This window comes from Hyla sarda, chromosome 6, assembly GCF_029499605.1.
Source record: "Hyla sarda isolate aHylSar1 chromosome 6, aHylSar1.hap1, whole genome shotgun sequence".
Lineage (NCBI taxonomy): Eukaryota > Metazoa > Chordata > Amphibia > Anura > Hylidae > Hyla > Hyla sarda.
In genome coordinates, this window is record NC_079194.1 from 279,959,266 (window position 1) to 279,980,393 (window position 21,128).

The window sequence follows — 21,128 nt, forward strand, 5'->3', positions numbered from 1 at the left end:
CTCCTGGTCGGTCCCTGACAGCTCCCGGGTAGCTCTGTGTGTCCGCTCATGACTGCTGACGGAAAATCTGCCGCTATGAGCAGATACACAGAGCTACCCATCTGCAGCCGGCAGCTCACTCTTGTGACTGCTGTCAGCATCCGCAACGTATTTCACCTTGCAGATGTGCTCCGTGTGACCCTACCCTTATTATGTTTCTGCTTGTACTGTTCTCTCTAAATGAAATAAACAAACAAAAAAAAACCTTATCCTGTTATGACAAAGACTAATGCAAAACAATGACTAAAAAACTGAAATGTAAACGTGTCCATAAGTGACATTCTCCAGTAAAATAAATTAATGAATGGGCATTTACATGGTATTACATTGACGCTGGTTTTATACTTGTTTTCCAAGAGTTGCTCCATTTCTAAACAAGTTCACATGTGTAAATAATTGGACGTCTGGATAAAAACAGCCTCAGTAATGTGAAAATATCACCGTGGAACCACCGATGTAACTGCTGAATACACAGTATGGTGCCATTACGGGAAAGGACCTTGGTGGCAGCTGTCAGGCGAGAGTGATAACTACAATATACTCCAAGAGGATTTTTTTGATTGCAAAGCTGCTAAATCAATCATGGTGTCTCTGCTGGACTTCTGCAGATAAAGAGAACAGCCGATATACACTTTACACAGTAATATATAGGCCAAGAACAAAAACCTGGCACGAAAGCACACAAAATGTCCATGTTCTTTTATTTTCTATTCCAATCGTACCAAATGTTGGTGTTTGTTGTACAGTAGTAATGGAAAAAATTGTATTTAACGAAATTTTATCTAATTTTTATCAATTTTTTAACAGGGATGAATTTATGTGTGCGGACAGGGCACAAAAAATTTAGCCGACAATAAAAATGTAGTGTGTGTGTGTGTTTTTCACTTTTTATTCTTTTATTTTATTTTAGGTAGTACTACTACTCCCAGCATGGAACACACTGTTCCATGATGGGAGTAGTAGTACCTGTACTAATTGGCAGATCGCCCCGGGTCTGTTGTGATCCTCTTGTATAATGTATAGATGCGGCCAGCCGCTCTTCTATGGTCCCCTGCGCTGCCGTATATATACACCTATTCATATTTCCCACAGAGAGTTGTGATTGGCCAGATGGTTCCAGCCAATCACAACTCTCTGTGGGAAATATGAATAGGTGTATATATACGTCAGTGCAGAGGACCATGGAAGAGCGCCTGGCCGCCCGCATCTATACAATATACAGGAGGATCACAGCGGGTGTCAGGAGTGACATCCACTGTGATCTTTCCTTAACTGCAGGTACTATTGCTCCCAATGTGGAGCACACTCTGCTTCATGCTGGGAGCTGTAGTACCTGCATTAATGGATCGCAACAGGTGTCAGAAGTGACACTCACTTCGATCTGTCTATCAATACAGTTACTACAGGTCCCAGCATGGAGCAGAGTGTACTCCACGTTGGGTGCAGTAGTACCTGCAGTTAAGGACAGATCACAGCGTGTGTCAATCCTGACATCCGATGCGACTTTATAAATATGTATTAAAATGTTGTTACATTTCATTAAATACACACAAAAAAATTCTTAGGCGCAGATGCGACTTTTTGTGCTACCTTGCCCTCGCCCGCAATCTTAGTTTTTATATATATATATATATATATATATATATATATATATATATGCAAATGTGGCTGTAACTGGCACGGGCGGGGTTTTCAGGAGCCTAGTGGCACTGTGACATCTGCGCCGCTTGCCGCATCGCTGCCAACTTATGAATATTCATCCCCCCCCGTCCCCCGGCTCTCCCTCTCTCCGTCGCTCCTAACTGGTCTTCACTGCGTATGTGCCGTTTCCTGACATGTGCAGTTCACGGGACATCGTGGCAGAAAAGTGCACTGGGTAGAAAGGGAAGGTCCTAAAAGTTACAAAATGGCGTATTTTTTCCCAATTTTGTCCCACAAATATTATTTTTTATGTTTTGCTGTAGATCTTGTGGTGAAATTATTAATTTCATTGCAAAGTAAAATTGGTGGTGCAAAAAACAAGGCTTTCTATGTAAGGTGGAAAATTGAAAGCGTTATGATTTTTAGAAGGTGAGGAGAAAAAAAAACGAAAGTGCAAAAATAAAAAATAAACTGCGTCCAAAAGGGGTTAAAATAACGTTTATACTGTATTTCGCACATTTTTTTCACAACTGCGATTTTAGAGCCGAAAAGTGGAGAGGAAGTGGTGTTACAAAGTGTTGTCCTGAAGTAATTTAATGGTGTGCTAAATAAATGGTATTCAAAAGTGATTTATTGTTTTTTGCTTATGTGAGCCAAATTTATCAACCCCCTGTCATAGTGTGATAAATATGTCACACATAAGCAAAACCAAAAGCAAAAAAAAAATGCCTACAGAACTCGCTTACCAAAGTAACGATGATAAATGTCCCCATAAAAACACATCAAGATTGGAAATCTTAAAGGGGTTCTCAGGTGGAAAACTTTTTTTTTTTTAAATCAACTGGTGCCAGAAAATTTTACAGATTTGTAAATTACTTCTATTAAAAAATCTTAATCCTTCCAGTACTTATTAGCTGCTGAATACTACAACTACTAGCTACTAGCAAATTCTTTTCTTTTTGGAACACAGTGCTCTCTGCTGACATCACGACCACAGTGCTCTCTGCTGACATCATGACCACAGTGCTCTCTGCTGACATCTCTGTCTATTTTAAGAACTGTCCAGAGTAGGAGAAAATCCCCGTAGCAAACATATGCTGCTCTGGACAGTTCCTTAAATGGACAGAGATGTCAGCAGAGAGCACTGTGCTCGTGATGTCAGCAAAGAGCTCTGTGTTCCAAAAAGAAAATAATTTCCTCTGTAGTATTCCGCAGCTAAAAAGTACTGGAAGGATTAAGATTTTTTTTAATCAAAGTAATTTACAAATCTGTTTAATTTTCTGGCACCAGTTGATTAAAAAATAAAAAATAAAAGTTTAAAGGGGTACTACGGTGGAAACATTTTTTTTTTTTTATTTTTTTTTATTTCTTTTCTGTCTGACCACAGTGCTCTCTGCTGACACCTCTGACCGTGTCAGGAACTGTCCAGAGCAGGATAGGTTTTCTATGGGAATTTGCTCCGGCTTTGGACAGTTCCTGACACGGACAGAGGTGTCATCAGAGAGCACTGTGGTCAGACAGAAAAGAAATTCAATAAGAAAAGAACTTCCTCTGTAGCATACAGCAGCTGAAAAGTACTGGAAGGGTTAAGATTTTTATACAGAAGTAATTTACAAATTTGTTTACCTTTCAGGCACCAGTTGATTTAAGGCTTCATACAAATAATTTTTTAAACTTATATTGAGGCGTAAAACGTCCATTTAATATTTAAGTCCAATATCCCCATTTACCGGCTTTGAATTTACAGAAAAACGTCTTGTCGGTTCACATGTAGTTTAATTTAACATCTGTCATTTTAAAGTCCGTAAAATTAAATGCAAGGGTCTTTTGGGTCATTTTTTTAGCAGAGAAAAGTCGTGTTTTTTTTTTTTTACATTTTAGGAATTTTTTGGTCTGTTTATAGCCTAAAGATATGGGGGGAGATTTATAAAAAACCTGTCCAGAGGAAAAGTTTCTGAGTTGCCCATAGCAACCAATCAGATCCCTTCTTTCATTTCTCAGAGGCCTCTTTAAAAATGAAAGCAGCGATCTGATTGGTTGCTATGGGGTACTCAGCAACTTTTCCTCTGGACAGGTTTTGATAAATGTCCCCCATAAGGTTTGCAAATTGCATATTAAAGAGGACCTGTTGTCAACCAAAAAGAAAAGTTTGACTCAGCCTCGTTCCATGGCCAATGGCTACGGGATTTTTCCGGCAAAACTGCAGAATTACCAGTAATGATGTGGCATTTGACCACTACATGCGGCCATGACTGCATTCGGATTTGGCAGCTGCAATGTTGGGACGCATCCTTGGTGTTAGATACCTTTAACATTTAACAGGATATAGAAATATTTGTAGTATATATATATATATATATATATATATATATATATATATATATTTATATTTTAAAGGGGTACTCCGGTGCTCCAACGTTCTGAACATTATGTTCAGAACGTTCGAAGCTGGAGGCCGTAATGTGACATCACAGACACGCCCCTCGTGGCGTCACTCCACGCCACCTCCATTCATGTCTATGGGAGGGGGCGTGTCTACCGACACGCCCCCACCCATAGACATAAATGGAGGTGGCATGGTGTGACGTCACAAGGGCGTGGCTGTGACATCACGACCACTGCCACAGAAACCCGGTGTTTGTTTAGAATGCCGAGTGCTGTGGAAGATCCCAGCAGTGGACCCCCCCCATGATCAGACATCTGATAGATAAGATGGCTAGCAGCGGAGTACCCCTTTAATAAATTTATGCTGGTCAAGTCTGTGTAAATCCCCCAAAAAGCGACACTTGTAGGAGATAAGTTGTTCCTGCAATTGTCTTACTGGGATTCACTGAAGATTTTCAGGTTAGGTTGCATCTAGAGATGAGCGAACTTACGGTAAATTTGAGTCGTCACGAACTTCTCGGCTCGGCAGTTGATGACTTATCCTGCATAAATTAGTTCAGCTTTCAGGTGCTCCCGTGGGCTGGAAAAGGTGGATACAGTCCTAGGAGACTCTTTCCTAGGACTGTATCCACCTTTTCCAGCCCACCGGAGAACCTGAAAGCTGAACTAATTTATGCAGGATAAGTCATCAACTGCCGAGCCGAGAAGTTTGTGACGAATCGAATTTACTGTAAGTTCGCTCATCTCTAGTTGCATCCAACCAATGCATATATATACTTTTTCTCTTACCTAAATTGAACCCATAATATTCCACTATGTGAGACAGGTATGTCCTTTTGTTTTCTCTGACATTTGCAGAACATCAGAACTGTCTGCTCTTATTTGTGCTGGCAAATATTGCTCTTTCAGACTTAGCGCCGTGACATATATTCGGTGATCCGGCTCAGTAAACTGGGTTCAGCTGGTGCCACAACTGATGGCAAAGTTATCTATGATCGTTTTGCCCAGTTAATTACAGGTCGTATGGGGAAACGCTGCAAGATGTGTTCCCCATGTGGACTGTCTGGTGATCTGGCATTCCAATTGAGGAGCTGGTTAAAGTGTACCTGTCGCCAAGAAAAACTTTTGATATAATGTAGATAATACCATTATATGTATATTTGTAATATATATTGATTAAAAAATGTGTATATTTTTGGGTGAAATAATGCTGTCCCTGCAGCTATAGCCTGTGTGTCTCTATGAGGAGTCCAAATACAGGAAGTGAGGGAGGGACAAGTAGGGCTCTGTGCAGGCTCCTAGCTTGTCAATCAGACTGCTGTGTGAGCCAGGGGTGTGTCATAGAGCCTCAGTGCACACTGTCCTGCTTGTCCTCAGTGTACAATGCCCTGCTTGTCCTCAGTGTACAGAACCCTGCTTGTCCCCAGTGCACAGAGCCCTGCTTGTCCTCAGTGTACAGAGCCCTGCTTGTCCTCAGTGTACAGACCCCTGCTTGTCCTCAGTGTACAGAGCCCTGCTTGTCAATCAGCCTGCTGTGTGAGCCAGGGGTATGTCATAGAGCCTCAGTGCACACTGTCCTGCTTGTTCTCAGTGTACAGAGCCCTGCTTTTCCTCAGTGTACAGAGCCCTGCTTGTCCTCAGTGTACAGAGCCATGCTTGTCCTCACTGTACAGAGCCCTGCTTGTCCTCACTGTACAGAGCCCTGCTTGTCCTCAGTGTACGGAGCCTTGCTTGTCCTCAGTGTACGGAGCCCTGCTTGTCCTCAGTGTACGGAGCCCTGCTTGTCCTCAGTGTACGGAGCCCTGCTTGTCCTCAGTGTACGGAGCCCTGCTTGTCCTCAGTGTACAGAGCCCTGCTTATTGTCAGTGCACAGAGCCCTGCTTGTCCTCAGTGTACGGAGCCCTGCTTGTCCTCAGTGTACAGAACCCTGCTTGTCCTCAGTGCACAGAGCGCCGCTTGTCCTCAGTGCACAGAGCCCCGCTTGTCCTCAGTGCACAGAGCCCCGCTTGTCCTCAGTGTACAGAGCCCCGCTTGTCCTCAGTGTACAGAGCCCTGCTTGTCCTCAGTGTACAGAGCTCTGCTTGTCCTCAGTGTACAGAGCCCTGCTTGTTCTAAGTGCACAGAGCCCTGCTTGTCCACCCTCACTTTCTGTATTTGGTCTCCTCATTGATACACACAGGCAATAGCTGTTGGAACAAAAATATACACATTTATATTACAAATATACATATAATGGTATTATCTACATTATATAAAAGAATTTTGTAGACGACAGGTACACATTAACTATGAATAGTCTCATTTATATGAATAGGATCAGTTTGATTATCCGTTTCACCCCAGGGCTTTACTACAGAGGGAAACTGAGCCAATCCACTGCATATATGTGATGGCACCCTTAGATGTTTCTGCACAGGGGGAAAAATGCTATTAGTCCTGTATCTTCGGGTAGGGTCTTTCAGTCACTGCCATGTGTGGCAGATTGGAAATGTTTGCGGCATTGTTTGTTTCAGCCAATTCCATATAGGGCAGATTGGCAATGTTTGTGGCATTGCTTTTTGAATGTAGCTCCAGTAAGGGCCCAGGAAAGATATTTTAAAAGACGAGTATCATGAATAAAAACGTATTAGATCACAGGGGGTCCGAGCGCTGGGGCCCTCCAGGATCTCCTGTATGGAGCCCCGGCTCTCCTCCACAGCGGCACGTCTGGACCCCTGCCCGAAGCAGGAGCCGCCACTCACCCTCTATAAAGCTCTATGGGAGAGCCGTTTGGCAATCTTCATCTCTCCCTATGTAAAGGGTGCGTGGCCGCCTCCGCTTCAGGCGGGGGTCGTGACGTGCCGCTGTGGAGGAGAGTCGGGGCTCCATACAGGAGATCGCAGGGGGCCCGAGCGCAAGGACCCCCTGCGATATATAAAACTTATCCCCTATCCTTCGGATAGGGTATAAGTTTTTATTCATGATACTTGTCCTTTAAGTTAAAAATATTGTAATTGTAGGTCATTGTGCCATGAGGAACCATTGAATATGATGTTTACTACTAATAGTGGTAGTGTATGGTCTTGCAGTAATGTCCAATTCACCTGAAAAGGACCATGCTGCAGTACTTGCACCATCGCTACTAAGGCTGGGTTCACACTACGAAATTTTTGACCAGAATTTTCGAAAATCGAAAATTCTGGTGGAGCTGAATCCCATCGTTGCTATGGGAATCCTGCTGCAAGTGCACTCTATGGAATTTTGGCAGTGGGATGTTCTTCAGGCAGCAGACATTGCCATCTATGGGACTGCAATGTCCATGTGATCCTAGCTCCGACTTATTCAGTTGGAACCTTGACGCATTCAGAATTTACAGCCGGAATTTTCCTAGTCTGTAGTGTGAACTTACCCAATCAGTGGGTAATAGGACCGTGGGAACATTACCGTCCCTATAAACTGCAATGTCTGCAGAGCAGATTTCTCCTAAAGAGTGGATAAGACCATTCTTTTGGCGGCAAAATTTCAGTGTCTAAAATTCCATAGTGTGCATTGTGCAGCGGAATCTCATTGCCAGCAATAGGACTGTGCTGCATCGGAATTTCCGAGTGGAATTTCAAAACTGCATTCTGCTCAGAAATTGTGAACCCGGCCTAATAGTATGATGACCTTAAATACAAACACTTTCAAAGACTAAAGAGGCTGCGGTGAAAACATCTGATCGGGTATCGGGAGTTAGACCACTACCACTACCATCATGACGTTGGGCCATGAGTTTTAAAAGTCTGGATGACACCCTTTCAACTTAAAGGAGTACTCCGTTGCAGCAACACTTATCCGCTATCCATAGGATAGGGGAAAAGCGTCTAATTGCTGTGGGGTCCAACTGCTGGGACCCTATGCAATCTCCTATATGGCATCCCAGCAGTTCCCAGGAAGCGGCGGCTGACACGCTCTATATATCTCTATGAGAGAGCTGGAAATAATCTGCATCTCCAGCTCTACCATAGAGATACATGAAGGGGGCATGTCGGCCACCGCTTCTTGTGGACTGTTGGGATGCCGTGCAGGAGAACACGTGGGGTCCCAGCGGTCAAATAGACACTTATCCTTTATCCTTTCGATGAAGAATAAGTGTTCCTGCACTGGAGTACTTCTTTAACATTCAACCATTGACAAACAGTTCTTATGTACAATCACTGGGGGAGATTTATCAAACAGTCCATATAATAGAGATAGTGTAGGGTGGCACTAGTAACATAACCCAACGGGAGTGCTGTACCATACAAAGAGCAGTGGATACTACTACGGAGATGCACATTTACATGTGAAGCAGTAAATTTCCACAAGTAGAAATACATCCCGCACTCGCCGCTACTGTAGTTCTTCCGTAGTCAACGAGGCTCTGACATTCTGGGAGAGGGAGGCGGATGGCATCGGGGACCTCAGAGGCGACTGCGGGCAGTTTTGTGCAATAGAACACACGCTTCCGGCTTAAACAAGAGTGTTTTATTGTACAAAACTGATGGCAGTCGCCTCTGAGCGCCCCCACGCCAACCGCTTCCCTCTCCCAGAATGTCCAAGCCTCATTGACTACGGAAGAACTACAGTTGTGGTGAGTGCGGGATCTATTTCTACTTGTAAAGATTTATCAAAACCGGTGTAGAGGATTGGTGCAGGTCCCATAGCAACCAATCAGATCGCTTCTTTCATTTGTAAAAAACAAAGGCCTCTGAAAAATGAAAGAAGCAATCTGATTGGTTGCCATGGGCAACTGCACTACTCTTCCTTTACACCAGGGGTTCTCAACCAGTGGTAGGCGTACCCCTATGGGGATATGTGGGGGTACGGCAATTTGCTAACAAACACCGGCCATGCATTGGCAAGTATTTGTCAGCGCAGAGCGGAGATCGGATGCCGCAGTCGCCACGGCAGCTTGCTATATTGTACCGTGGCTGGAGCTGCGGCCGTTGCCACTTTACGTGAGCAGCAGTGGCTGCCGGGCCTGACATGTGACCTCCCTGAAGTTTCGAGGAGGTGCCAGCACAGCACAGAAGGATGTCACCCGTCAGTGCGGCCCTCCGACTCCTGCCGAACGGGATATGCACAGGCCTAGTAAGCATGTTAAACTAAGTGTAACACCGCAGTATGGGAGGTTGTTGTTGTATGTATCCCATATATTGGCCCAGGGGGATCGGAGGGGGGAATATTGGCACAAGGGGATTGAGATGGAGGGGGGAATAATAACAAAAGGGGATTGAGATGGAAGAGGGAATAATGGCAAAAGGGGATTAAGATGGAGGGGGAGGGGGCATAATGGCAAAAGGGGAATCAAGATGGAGGTGGGGCATAATGGCAAAAGGGGATTAAGATGGGGGATAATGGCAAAAGGGGATTAAGATGGAGGGGGCATAATGGCAAAAGGAGAAGTACGATGGAGGGGGCATAGTGGCAAAAGGGGATCAGAGGGAGGGGGGGCGAATAATGGTACAATGGGATTAATTATTGCATTAGTATTGCATTAGAAAGGCGAGCACATGCCATTGTTGCATTAGAAAGTATTTCCGCGGGTTCCCTTCACACGTAATTTACACGCGAGGGGTACTCGCGGAAATACTTTCACCCTTTGGGGGTACGGTCGTGAAAAAGGTTGGGAACCACTGCTCTACACCGGTTTTGATAAATCCCCTTCCCCCATAATATATAAAGCATAGCTACTTACCTCCAGAGGTGGTAAAACAGCAGCGGTATGTTAAGACCCAGAGTAACCCATTCAGCAGCACACATAAACATGAGACAGAAGAGGCCATGAATGCAGTATTCTGGTACTACGAGCTGGTAGAGAGATAAAAGCAGTAGATAAGAAATATGACGTAATGGTCAGTGACAGACAGAAAGACACACAAGGACAAAACAGAGGATGACATCGTGTTTTTCCACTAGCTATTGTATAAATTAACCTTATATTCCAGGATAAGGACATCTTCCAAGTACGTGCGATGGTTAAACAGGCAAAGTGCTTCCACTTTGTCTATGAGGATATTCATACGTCCCTTTTTTTCTAAATTGCGCTGGGTCCACTTGGAAATGCGTCGTCTTCGTAGACGGCAATGCATTTCCGAGCAGATTCCGCCGAAAAAAAGAATTGACTTGTCGAGATGCTTCTGCGCCGGAAATTCCATCATGGGAACATACCCTAAGGTCGTTGTACTCAGTCAGGTACACAGCTTTGTCTGTGGGTTATGCAGTGTTTTCCAAAGAGTGTGCCTCCAGCTGTTGCAAAACTACAACTCCCAGCATGACCGGAGTCCGGGTATGCTGGGAGTTGTAGTTTTGCCACAGTTGTAGCCTTGTTTGACCAATGGCAGCAGCTTTGTCAGTGGGTTATGCAGTGTTTTCCAAATAGTGTGCCTCCAGCTGTTGCAAAACTACAACTCCCAGCATTTCCAGTGCTGGGTCCACTTGGAAATGAGCCGTCTTCGTAGACGGCAATGCATTTCCGAGCAGATTCCGCCGAAAAAAGAATTGACTTGTCGGGATGCTTCTGTGCCGGAAATTCCATAATGGGAACATACCCTAAGGTCGTTGCTTGGCCAATGGCTGCAGCTTTCTCAGTGGGTTATACAGTGTTTTCCAAATAGTGTGCCTCCAGCTGTTGCAAAATCACAACTCCCAGCATGCCAAGACAGCCTTTGGCTGTCCGTGCATGCTGGGAGTTGTAGTTTTGCAACAGTTGTAGTTTTGCTTGGCCAATGGATGCAGCTTTGTCAGTGGGTTATGCAGTGTTTCTCAAACAGTGTGCCTCCAGCTGTTGCAAAACTACAACTCCCAGAATGCCCAGACAGCCTTTGGTAGTTTTGTTTTCCAACAGCAGGAGGCACACTGTTTGGAAAATACTGCATTAACCACTGACAAATCTGCAGATACAGTGTTTTCCAAATAGTGCGCCTCCAGCTGTTGCAAAACTACAACTCCCAGCATGCCGGGACAGCCTTTGACTGTCCGGGCATGCTGGGAGTTGTAGTTTTGCAACAGTTGTAGTTTTGCTTGGCCAATGGATGCAGCTTTGTCAGTGGGTTATGCAGTGTTTTCCAAACAGTGTGCCTCCAGCTGTTGCAAAACCACAACTTCCAGAATGCCCAGACAGCCTTTGGTAGTTTTGTTTTCCAACAGCAGGAGGCACACTGTTTGGAAAATACTGCATTACCCACTGACAAATCTGCAGCCATTGGCCAAGCCAAACTATAACTGTTGCAAAACTACAACTAAAACTACAACAACTGTCTGGGCCTGATGGGAGTCGCAGTTCTGCAACAGCCGGAGGCACACAAACATGAAGATGACCATAAACATGAAAGAAATTAGTATAAAATACCAGAAATAGTCCTCAAGATTATCTCCAAATGAAAATGGATAGCAAGTTAGATAAATACATTTATTCTGATAATAAAAATGAATACAAATACGTGCGTTTTTTTGCAACAGATTTTGCTGCCCATTGACTTCAATGGATAGCAAAATCTGCTACAGCAAATCTGCAGCAGAAAATACGCACGTACCCTAAGAGGAATAATGGGGTAAATTCAGGGGTCAAGTCCTTGAACAAAAAAGTGTGGGAACTCACCTAAGATTTCCTCACAAGGGCTGGTCCTGCAGGACTCCTGCTAATGGGAACAGTGCTCCTGCTGTGGAAAAAGTGCAGGAACTCCGTTCCCATGCGTTCCTGCAGGACTTGAGCCCTGGGTAGATTGCAGGGCCCTCGCAGTTCCACCAAAAAACAGATAAAGTAATGAAATAATATGTTCAGGTATAATTACAAAAACATTTATAATAACGTCACGGTACTTGGCAATTGTTAATTGCCGATAGATATTGACAGGACTTATCAAATCTTTGCATGAAAATAAATAAACATATCAACAGATGTGGGGTTCGTTTGAGGCCTCCTGTTCCTATAAGGTAAAAGAAAAGGATTGTATCCTAAATAACAGTAAAAATGAAGTAAAAAATTGCCAAGATCGTCCAACTTATTCAACTATTAGTTGTTTGGATGAAGAGGATATCAGTAATATTATGGAAAGTCGCAGAGTTCAGTCCTAATAATGCATAAAATTTGTTCCTGGGGGAATAAAAGTATATTTTATATTTTCATATATATATATAGATAGATAGATAGATAGATAGATATGAATGAATAGTTCCTGGGGGTTCCCCCTAATAGATCATTGTTACCCTATATTGGTACATGCACTTTAAAGGGGTAATCGGGTGTTAAACAAATGTTTGCAAATCAACTGGTGCAAGAAAGTTAAACAAATTTGTAAATCCCTTCTATTTAAAAATCTTAATCCTTCCAGTACCTATCAGCTGCTGTATACTACAGATATACTACAGAGAAATTTGTGATGTTCTTTCCAGCCTGACCACAGTGCTCTCTGCTGACACCTCTGTCCGTCTCAGGAACTGTCCAGAACAGGAGAGGTTTTCTATGGGAATGTGATTCCTGCTCTGGACAGTTCCTGACACGGACAGAGATGTCAGCAGAGAGCACTGTGGTCAGACAGAAAATAAATTCAGAAATGTCTCTGTTTTATACAGCAGCTAATAAGTACTGGAGGAATAAGATTTTTTTAATTGAAGTCATTTACAAATCTGTTTAACTTTCAGGCACCAGTTGATTTAAAAACATTTGTTTTCTACTTTGTTTCCACCGGAGTTCCCCTTTAGAGATGGGCGAAGTTACAGTGAATCGATTCGTCACAAACTTCTCGGCTCGGCAGTTGCTGACTTTATCCTGTATAAATTACTTCAGCTTTCAGGTGCTCCGGTCGGCTGGAAAAGGTGGATACAGTCCTAGGAGAGTCTCCAGCCCACCGGAGCACCTGAAATCTGAACTAATTTATGCAGGCTAAAGTCAGCAACTGCCGAGCCGAGAAGTTTGTGACGAATTGATTCGCTGTAAGTTCGCTCATCTCTATTCCCCTTTAACCAGTATTGCTACTCACAAAAAGATTCCATTTACCGCAAGAGCACGCGCTCACCGGATACAACCTTGCCTGGTATTACCAATACAGCAGCTGATACTCTGCACAGCAGGACTACTACCACCATCATGCTCCAATCTCTCCAGGTCCGTGTACCATCTTTCACATGCTCCTTCAGGCTTGCTCGTTCGGTTGGCCTGCCATCTGGCATTAACCGTGCATGCAGCTTGAGCCGGAATGGCAGCAACATTGGACATCACAGGCACTCTCAGGATCGACGAGCGTGAGGGGGAGTGCTGTCTGACACCTTAAAGGAGTACTCCGAAGCTAACCTTTTATAGGGGAATTGTAGCATGAGGCAAAGTTATATAACATTCTAATATACTCACGTTTTCCATATGGTCTTCTTCCCGGTCTTCTCCTCGCTTTTCTCTCCGTCCGGAAGCTGGGTCTTTTGATGACGCTTGACCTGTATTTCTTCTTGATCCGCCGCCATCTTCGCCCGGTGACCCATCGCTCCCATGAGTCACTGCGGGCTGTGCCGGCCTCCCCGCCCGGAGTCGGCTACTCCCCCAAAGTTAATTTATTCTGCGCATGCGCAGTACTACGCAAATAGCGTAGGGCTAACGCTAGGCTCCTATTGCTCCCTACGTTAGCCCTACGCTATTTGCGTAGTGCTGCGCCTGTGCTACATAGAATGCACTTCTATATACTGTTCCTCGAGTACTATATACACTGTACACCGCTCCAGCACTCCCTGCTCTCCCTATACCCTGTGCCTCCCTTTAGCCGCTGATCTTGCCCTCTCCTCCAGTATATGATCCGCCCCGCCCGGCCCAGAAGCCTCAAGTCTCGGGGGCGCGCCTGTGTGTTCTCCGGCATTACAGCTGCGCGGACTCGGGGTCCGGGAGGAGCCACAAGTGGAGGCGGCGGTGACAGCAGGGCAGAGCGGTGGGCATCATCCCTCAGTCTCCGGGGTGAGTGACGCTACAGACCGGGGGAGGGCGGCACTGGCAGCATGCTCGGCCAAACTTTCACTAGTTGTGTGTGAGTGGGAGAGAGAGGAGCCCCCTGCAGGGGAGAAGGGGCAGGTGTGCCAGGTGAGGAGGGGGCACAACCTGGACCCTGGGGGGGCACTACTCTCTGGGGTTGGGGTGCCCAGTGCAAGGAGCAGTGAGTTACTTTGCAGAACTGGGGGCAGCATGGGCACTGTCTGCAGGAATGCATTATATATAGAGTGTGTTGCAATGGGGGAGCCCCTTTAACTTTAGGGAGTCTGTAGTGAAGCAGCTTTGTGGGGTCACCCCAAACTCTATAGTCCTACTGTAACATGGATACATGTGTAAGACAGTGGTCTCCCAGCTGTGGACCCTCCAGCTGTTGCAAAACTACAACTCCCAGCATGTACTCCTTTAAAAACTATTCGTATACATCTGCAGGATAGGTGATAAGTGTCCTATTACTGGGGCTCCGACCGCTGGGACCACCTGCAATTTCCTGCATGGCGCCACGGCTCCTCCCATGAATGAAGCTTTGTCAACCATGGTATGAAGCAGCGGTCGATACATCCCCTCTATGCATCTCTACGGGAGAACCAGAGATACACGAACACTGTATCTCCGGCTCTCCTAATACAGATGCATGAAGTGGGCATCGGCCATTGTTTTGTGCTGTGGTCCACATCGCTTCATTCATGGGGAGAGCCGGGGCACAGAGCAGGAGGTCGCAGGGGTCCCAGTGGTCCTGCAGATAGAGGATTTTTTTTTTCTAAATGGACTACTCCTTTAAAGTTATGTTAAAAGTTACATACAAGTCCTAGACACTTCAAAAAATATTTAGTCTTTTTAGCATATACCGGACCATTGTAACTTGAAACCAGACTCCAACATACAATGCTACCGAAAGTTCAGATCTGCGAAACATGTCAATGGCCAGAAGATCTGACCAATTAAAATGGGCATTAACTGGTGAAACACCTGTATAAGGTCGGGTTCACGCTACGATTTCACTCTACAGGAACCAGATCCAGCTGGGGGGAGCGAAAAACGGGCAAACCATGACCCCGGTCGGCTAATTTTTGACCCACGGTTTTAGGTTCGGTCAGAAAACCGGACACGGGGCAAAAATGAGCCGATCGGAGTCACTGTTCGACTCCGGTCAGCTCATTCGAATGAATGAGATACGGGTCGGGTCCGGCTGGGATAAGGGAGTGCCCAGTTTTCGCTCCCCCCAGCTGCATCCGGTTCCCATATTTTCAAAACGTCATGTGAACCCAGCCTTACTGAAGTGCATGTACTAAATTCCTGTCTGGTAGCGCCTCCTACAGTACAGGGAGGTATTACATGTTCTGTACTCTTTCCCTGTGCCACAGTTAGCTGCTCCTTTGGACACCAAGTAAGGGCGACTCCATGTTACTTTTCTAGGACACTGTGTGTTCTGTACAGGACCCTGAAGAAGCTCCTGTCCTCTACATAGACAGTGATTACAGCTCCCAGCAGGGTGTGTGCGGGTGTGTCTCCTGAGACTTCCAGCAGGGCAGAAGCAAGCAGAGATTTCCAACAAGCCTTCCCCAGGTTTGTGGCAGATTCCTGGGGAAGAAGCTCCTGCAATGGAGCCTCGTGGCTCCACTCCCCGTTCCAGGCTGGCGGGAAGTGGAGTGAAAACTTCGACAGCCATTGTTCCGGCCGGGAGAAGATCGGGCAGAGTCTGCAGCAATGCAGGCTCTGCTACCCAGGCTACGGATGCCAGCCAGAGATCCACTGGTGGAAGAAAGGCAAGGAAAAGCAGTGTGGAGATGTGGTCGGAGAGTGGGCCCGGCGAGTCCAGTTCCACGTACTGCTCCCGCATGGCCGCAAGGTTTGCGGAGTACGAGCAGCGCGGCAAGGAGCTGAGGATGGCCAGAGAGGATCTGCGTGCGACCCAGAGTCTGATGAGTACCGGATCCAGAAAGAGCAAGCCAGAACTGAAGAAGAGGATAACATCGCTGAAAGGCGAGATTGTGAGGCTGGAGGCGAGGAGAGCGGAGATACTGGAGGGGAGCGGACTCTTCAAGGAGAAGCTGATCAACAGCAATCGGTTTGCCGCCACGAAATCCCCAGGTAAGGTGGAGGTGGATGATGGGGAGAGTAGTGGCGGCGAAGATAGTGAGGATGGTGGTGAAGAGGAGAAGATGGAGGAAAGTGTGGGAGTTGTAGCTACTCCAGGTGACACCCAGACCCAGGACAGCTACATTGAGGCTGGACAGGTGGCACTTCCGCCAAGCGAGAGTGAGGAGGATGACGTGGAGGGTGAGGCTGGGGGTCTGCTGAGGGCAATTGTGATGCAGGAGTCCCCAGCCCACCTCCAGAATTTCACCTTTGGGGACGAGGAGTGTGAAGATGTGGTGGTAAAGCAGAGGTCCAAGAAAAGGAAGACAAAGGAGACGGTACAATATGTATTTGTCCCCTTCCAGCAGTCTGGGCCAGCTGCAAAGCTGGTTCAGGCTGCGGGCTCCCCCAAACTGCCAGACCCCGTTCCTGAGGTGGAGCGGGGCCAGCACGGGGAGTACAGTAAGGCGTCAGCAACGGCTAAGGGCGCAATAGTTGTGAAGCCCACCCATCCTGTCGGTAGGGAAGGGCAGGATGGGCTCATGCCGGGCAGCTCTGGCACTGCAGAACCGCCCCAGGGTGGCAGGGGGCGTGTCCAAGTGCCAGAGGAGAGTTACGCTGCCGTGTGCTCGGGGGGCGGTTCCCCGAGTACTGTGGGCACTACTGGCGCCGCGGGGCACTCCCCTGTGAGGGGGGGGAGTGTCCGGGCGCCAGAGAGCGTTGAGTCCGTGTGCTCGGGGGGCGGTCCCCCGAGTACAGTTTGTTCTGTGGGCACTGCGGGGCACTCCCCTGTGAGGGGGGGGAGTGTCCCGGTGCCGGGATCGGTGTCCATTCAGAAGGAGGAGCCATCGTCAGCAGCAGTCAAGCCAGAAAAAAAGTCTGTAGTTAAGCCAGCGGTACTACAATTCCCAGCCAGCCCAGAATCAGTCAGGCAGGGTATGAGTGAGAATGCTGAGTGTAGTAGTGTTGTGGATGAGAGGAGTGTCAGTGGAGTGAATGTTGGTGGGAGTAGTGGTATGGATGGAAAAAAGGATGATGTGAGTGGTGGTGTGAATGGTGGTTCTGGGTCTGGGTCTGGCCCGGCTGCCCCCCCGGCAGTGACTGCTCCTAGGAGCTATGCTAATGTCGCTGCCGGGGGTCCAGGGGGGTCCCCGTCTCCGTCCATCCCCGGGGGTTACTTGCAACAGCGCCTCCTGGAGGCTCTGCGTAGGGGAGACAGGTCGATCCAGGTAGAGGGAAGGGGTGAGGTCGACCTGTCTTTCTGGATAGAGAGGCACGGTTTGGGGGCTTTCCGAGAGCAGAATGGGGAGGTGGTCTGGTCCCTCCCGACAACCGGGCAGGACAATAACCGCAGGAATGTGGTCCGTCTGATTTGGAGGGGTGAGGATGCATGCCCACCTCGCGCTAAAGTGGTTGAGCTCCTCCTCCAGATGGAATTCAGGGCGAGTGACATCTTTGCCCTGATCCACCCCTACGGTACGTCCGAGTTTGACGTCAGCTTCGTTCGGCCAGAGGGTCTCGAACTCTTCTGGTCAAACTACGAGGTGGCGAAGAACGAGCCCGGCTGGCGGGATTTTGCCGTAAAGGCAATTTCCCGTCAGAACTCGGTCAAGAAGGTGACCGTTTTGACCCGTAACGAGTCACTTTCTTGTTACGACATCATGACCTGGCTCGGTCGGTATGGGGATGTGACGGACATGCCCAAGAAAAACATTGATGAGCACGGGATCTGGTCCGGGGCCTGGACGTTTTCCGTCAAACTCAGGCGTTCAGGGAGTACGGTTGCCCACATTCCGTCAGCCGCCTTCCTTGGACGTGACAGGATCCAGGTCTTCTACCAGGGGCAGCCTAAGGTCTGTCACAGGTGCGGTAGCCCCACCCATTTTAGCGCAGCCTGTACTGTACAGGTCTGTGCTTTGTGTGGTGGGGTGGGTCATCTGGCCGCATCCTGTAGGCAGATCCGCTGCCATCTGTGTGGTGTCCTCGGGCACCCTTTCAGCCGTTGTCCTAGCGCCTTCGCCCGTGCGGCGGCCGCTCCGGCTGGGGAGAGCTGTGAGGTTGCCTCGGCTGGAGAGGGTACGAGCAGGGATGGGGGCGCACCAGGGCTAGTGAGGAAGAAGGGCCCCGCCAAACTAAGGCGGGAGGAAAATCGGAGGAGGAGTAGGGAGCAGGAGAGTGCCCAAGTGACGGGGGTAGCTCCGGCCCCTGCTCCTGAAGCTGGCCCTGAAATGACTGAAGCCCTGGAGGAGGACGTGCTGGATGAGGAGGTCAGGAGACTGGGCGAAGAGGAAGGCAATATGGCCGACTCTTCCGATTCCTCCCACTATGAAAGTGTGGATGAGGAGAGTGTAGAGAAGGCCAAAAAGAAAGACAAGGGCAAAAGGAAAGGGAGAAAGAAGAGGTCCAAGCCCTCTCTCCCTCGTACTGCGGGCCGGGTCCAAAGCGGAAGCCTGACTGCCCCCCCTCTGGTTGACCTGTCAAACCGGTACATCGTCCTTGATAACATCTCCTCCCCCTCCTTGGAGGGGGAAGGTGAGGGCGGGGTGCCTAGGGAGAGAGAGCCTCTGGGGGGAACTGGGCCCTGTCCTGTTGAGGCACCTTCCTCGGAGGGCAGGGCTAGACCGGGGTCGGACGGAGACGGGGACCATATGGATCAGAGCGAATCCAAAAAAAGGGTTAAAAGTGGTCCTGCCCTTTCTTCTTCTTCTGGGGATGAGGGCACGAAGAAGAAGGGGAAGAAGAAATAAAGGTGAGGCCGTCTAACTTAATCACCCATGATGGCGGCACTCACCCCATTGATGCTGGCATCCATTAACTGTGCCAGCATAAAGTCGGATACGGCTAGATTCGCAGCCTTTGATTTTCTCGGCCGTGTTGAAGCCGACATTTTGTATCTGCAAGAGACCAGGTTGTCAGATCTAGCCTCCCTGGTAAAAGCCAGAAGAGAGTGGAGGCGCGGGCCCTCCCACTGGTCTCTTGCGGCTGAGCCGTATAGTGGGGTGGCGGTCCTTTTTACCGCTCCGGTTGAATGCCGACGGGTTATTGAGTTAGAAATGGGGAGGTGCCTGATCTTAGATGTCCTCATGAAGGGGCAAGAGCTCCGGCTCATTAACATCTACGCCCCACAAACCAAGTGGGGCCGCAAAGATCTCTTTATGAGGATTAAGCCCTTCCTTTTTACTAGCCGGCAAGTGATTTTTGGAGGGGACTTCAATAATGTCACGAGGTCCCAAGATAGGAGAGGTTCCAATGGTCCGCTGGCTTACGATAGCGTGGCCCTCAATAATATAGTTAGGGAAGCTCGCCTAGAGGATGCCCACATCCGGAGCCCCTCAGGCCACGTGGGTTTCACCTATCATCGAGGTAGCTGCAGGTCTAGGATAGACAGGTTTTATTTAAAGGAGGAAGCCGTCTCTTCCGCAGTGTCCGTGGTTGAGGTGGAATTCTCCGATCACTGTATGATTTTGTTTTCCTTGAATGTTTCAGAGACCCCCCGGATGGGTAAAGGTTATTGGAAGCTGAATTCGTCCCTCCTGGAGGAAGCGGAGATAAGACAGTCCTTTGAGGACTTTCTTCAGAGTCAGGTACCTTTACTGGACTTTTGTAGTAGTAAGTCAGAGTGGTGGGAGATATTCAAGAAGCGGGTTGCGGGGTTCTTCCGCCAGCTCTCGAGCCTCAGGTCCCTGAATAGGTACCGCCTGTATCGGGGTCTGAGGAGGAAACTCGAGCTCCTTGTCTCGACTGGAGGTAGCCGGGAGGATATCTCCAGAGTGAAATCCTTGCTGATGAGGTGTCAGTACGATAGGCACGCATCTTTGGTTTTTGAGAGGGATTACGGGAGGTACCGCTCGCCCGACCCTTACAAGAACTGTAAGATGTCAGTGAGTAGTAAAGTGGTCTCAGGACTGATTGATAGTACGGGATCTCTGAATCGGTCCAGATCAGGGATCCTGGAGGTCGTCAGATCCTTCTACTCGCACCTCTTGGGAAGGAAGGATCTAAATCGAGACGGGATGTCGGCTTTCCTGGCTGAAACTATTCCTGAGCCAGGGGTAGACCCCTCTCTTGATGTTTTGGCAGAAGAAATCAGGGAAGAGGAAGTGAGACTGGCGATCGAGGGGCTTGCCCCCAAGAAGTCCCAGGTCCGGATGGCTTAACATCCGAGTGGTACAGGACCTTTAAGGAGTCTTTAGCTCCCCTCTTGACTGAGGTATTCAATGAGTGTCTCTCCTCGGGCACTCTACCAAAGTCAATGAGGAGGTCAGCCCTGATTCTTCTGTCAAAGGGTAAAGATCCTAGCCGGATTGAGAATTGGAGGCCCATAGCTCTTCTCAATACGGACAGGAAGCTTCTGGCCAAGATACTGTTTAATCGGTTGGTGAAGTTTGCACCCCGGCTCCTTTCGGGGGCCCAGCACTGCTCTGTTCCGGGCCGAAGCACCTTAAGTGCTGTCCTCAGTGTCAGGGAGGCAGTGGAGCGGAGTAGTGCGGGTCTCTGGAAGGGGTACATGCTGTCCTTGGATCAGGCCAAAGCATTTGATCGGGTGAACCACGAGTACCTCTGGTCCGTCCTCCTGAGATATGGCTTACCGAGTACTTTTGTGAATTGGCTTGTCACCTTATATGCAGGGGCAGAGAGTTTCCCGCTGGTGAACGGTTGGTCTGGCCGCTCTTTTGAGGTGGGGTCCGGGGTCCGTCAGGGTTGTCCTTTGAGCCCGCTGTTATACGTGTTCGCAATCGATCCCTTCGTCCGGAGGGTAGATTGTGGGCCGTTGGCGGGAGTCGGGATGACTCTGGCGGAGCCGGATGTCGCCCAGAGAGTGGTGGCGTACGCTGATGATGTCACTATTTTCGTCTCCTCACGGGAGGAGGTCGATGTGGTGATGTCAGAGGTGGACCGCTACTCGGAGGCATCCGGGTCCAAGATCAACCGGGATAAGTGTGAAAGTCTCTGGCTGGGAGGGGGAGATCCCACGTTTGATCTCCCTGACACCCTTCCAGGGCTCCAAGAGTCAGCA

The 21,128-nt window shown here is 48.3% G+C and overlaps 1 protein-coding gene across 1 annotated transcript in view; it reads right to left on the reverse strand.

Annotated features, from left to right (window-relative positions):
* CNIH2 (cornichon family AMPA receptor auxiliary protein 2) overlaps window positions 1–21,128 on the reverse strand; it is a 195,845-nt gene that overhangs the window by 20,098 nt on the left and 154,619 nt on the right. The window contains exon 4 of the mRNA XM_056527474.1: window positions 9,764–9,876. Coding sequence (XP_056383449.1) covers window positions 9,764–9,876 — 113 coding nt within the window. The remainder of the gene's footprint in view (window positions 1–9,763; window positions 9,877–21,128) is intronic.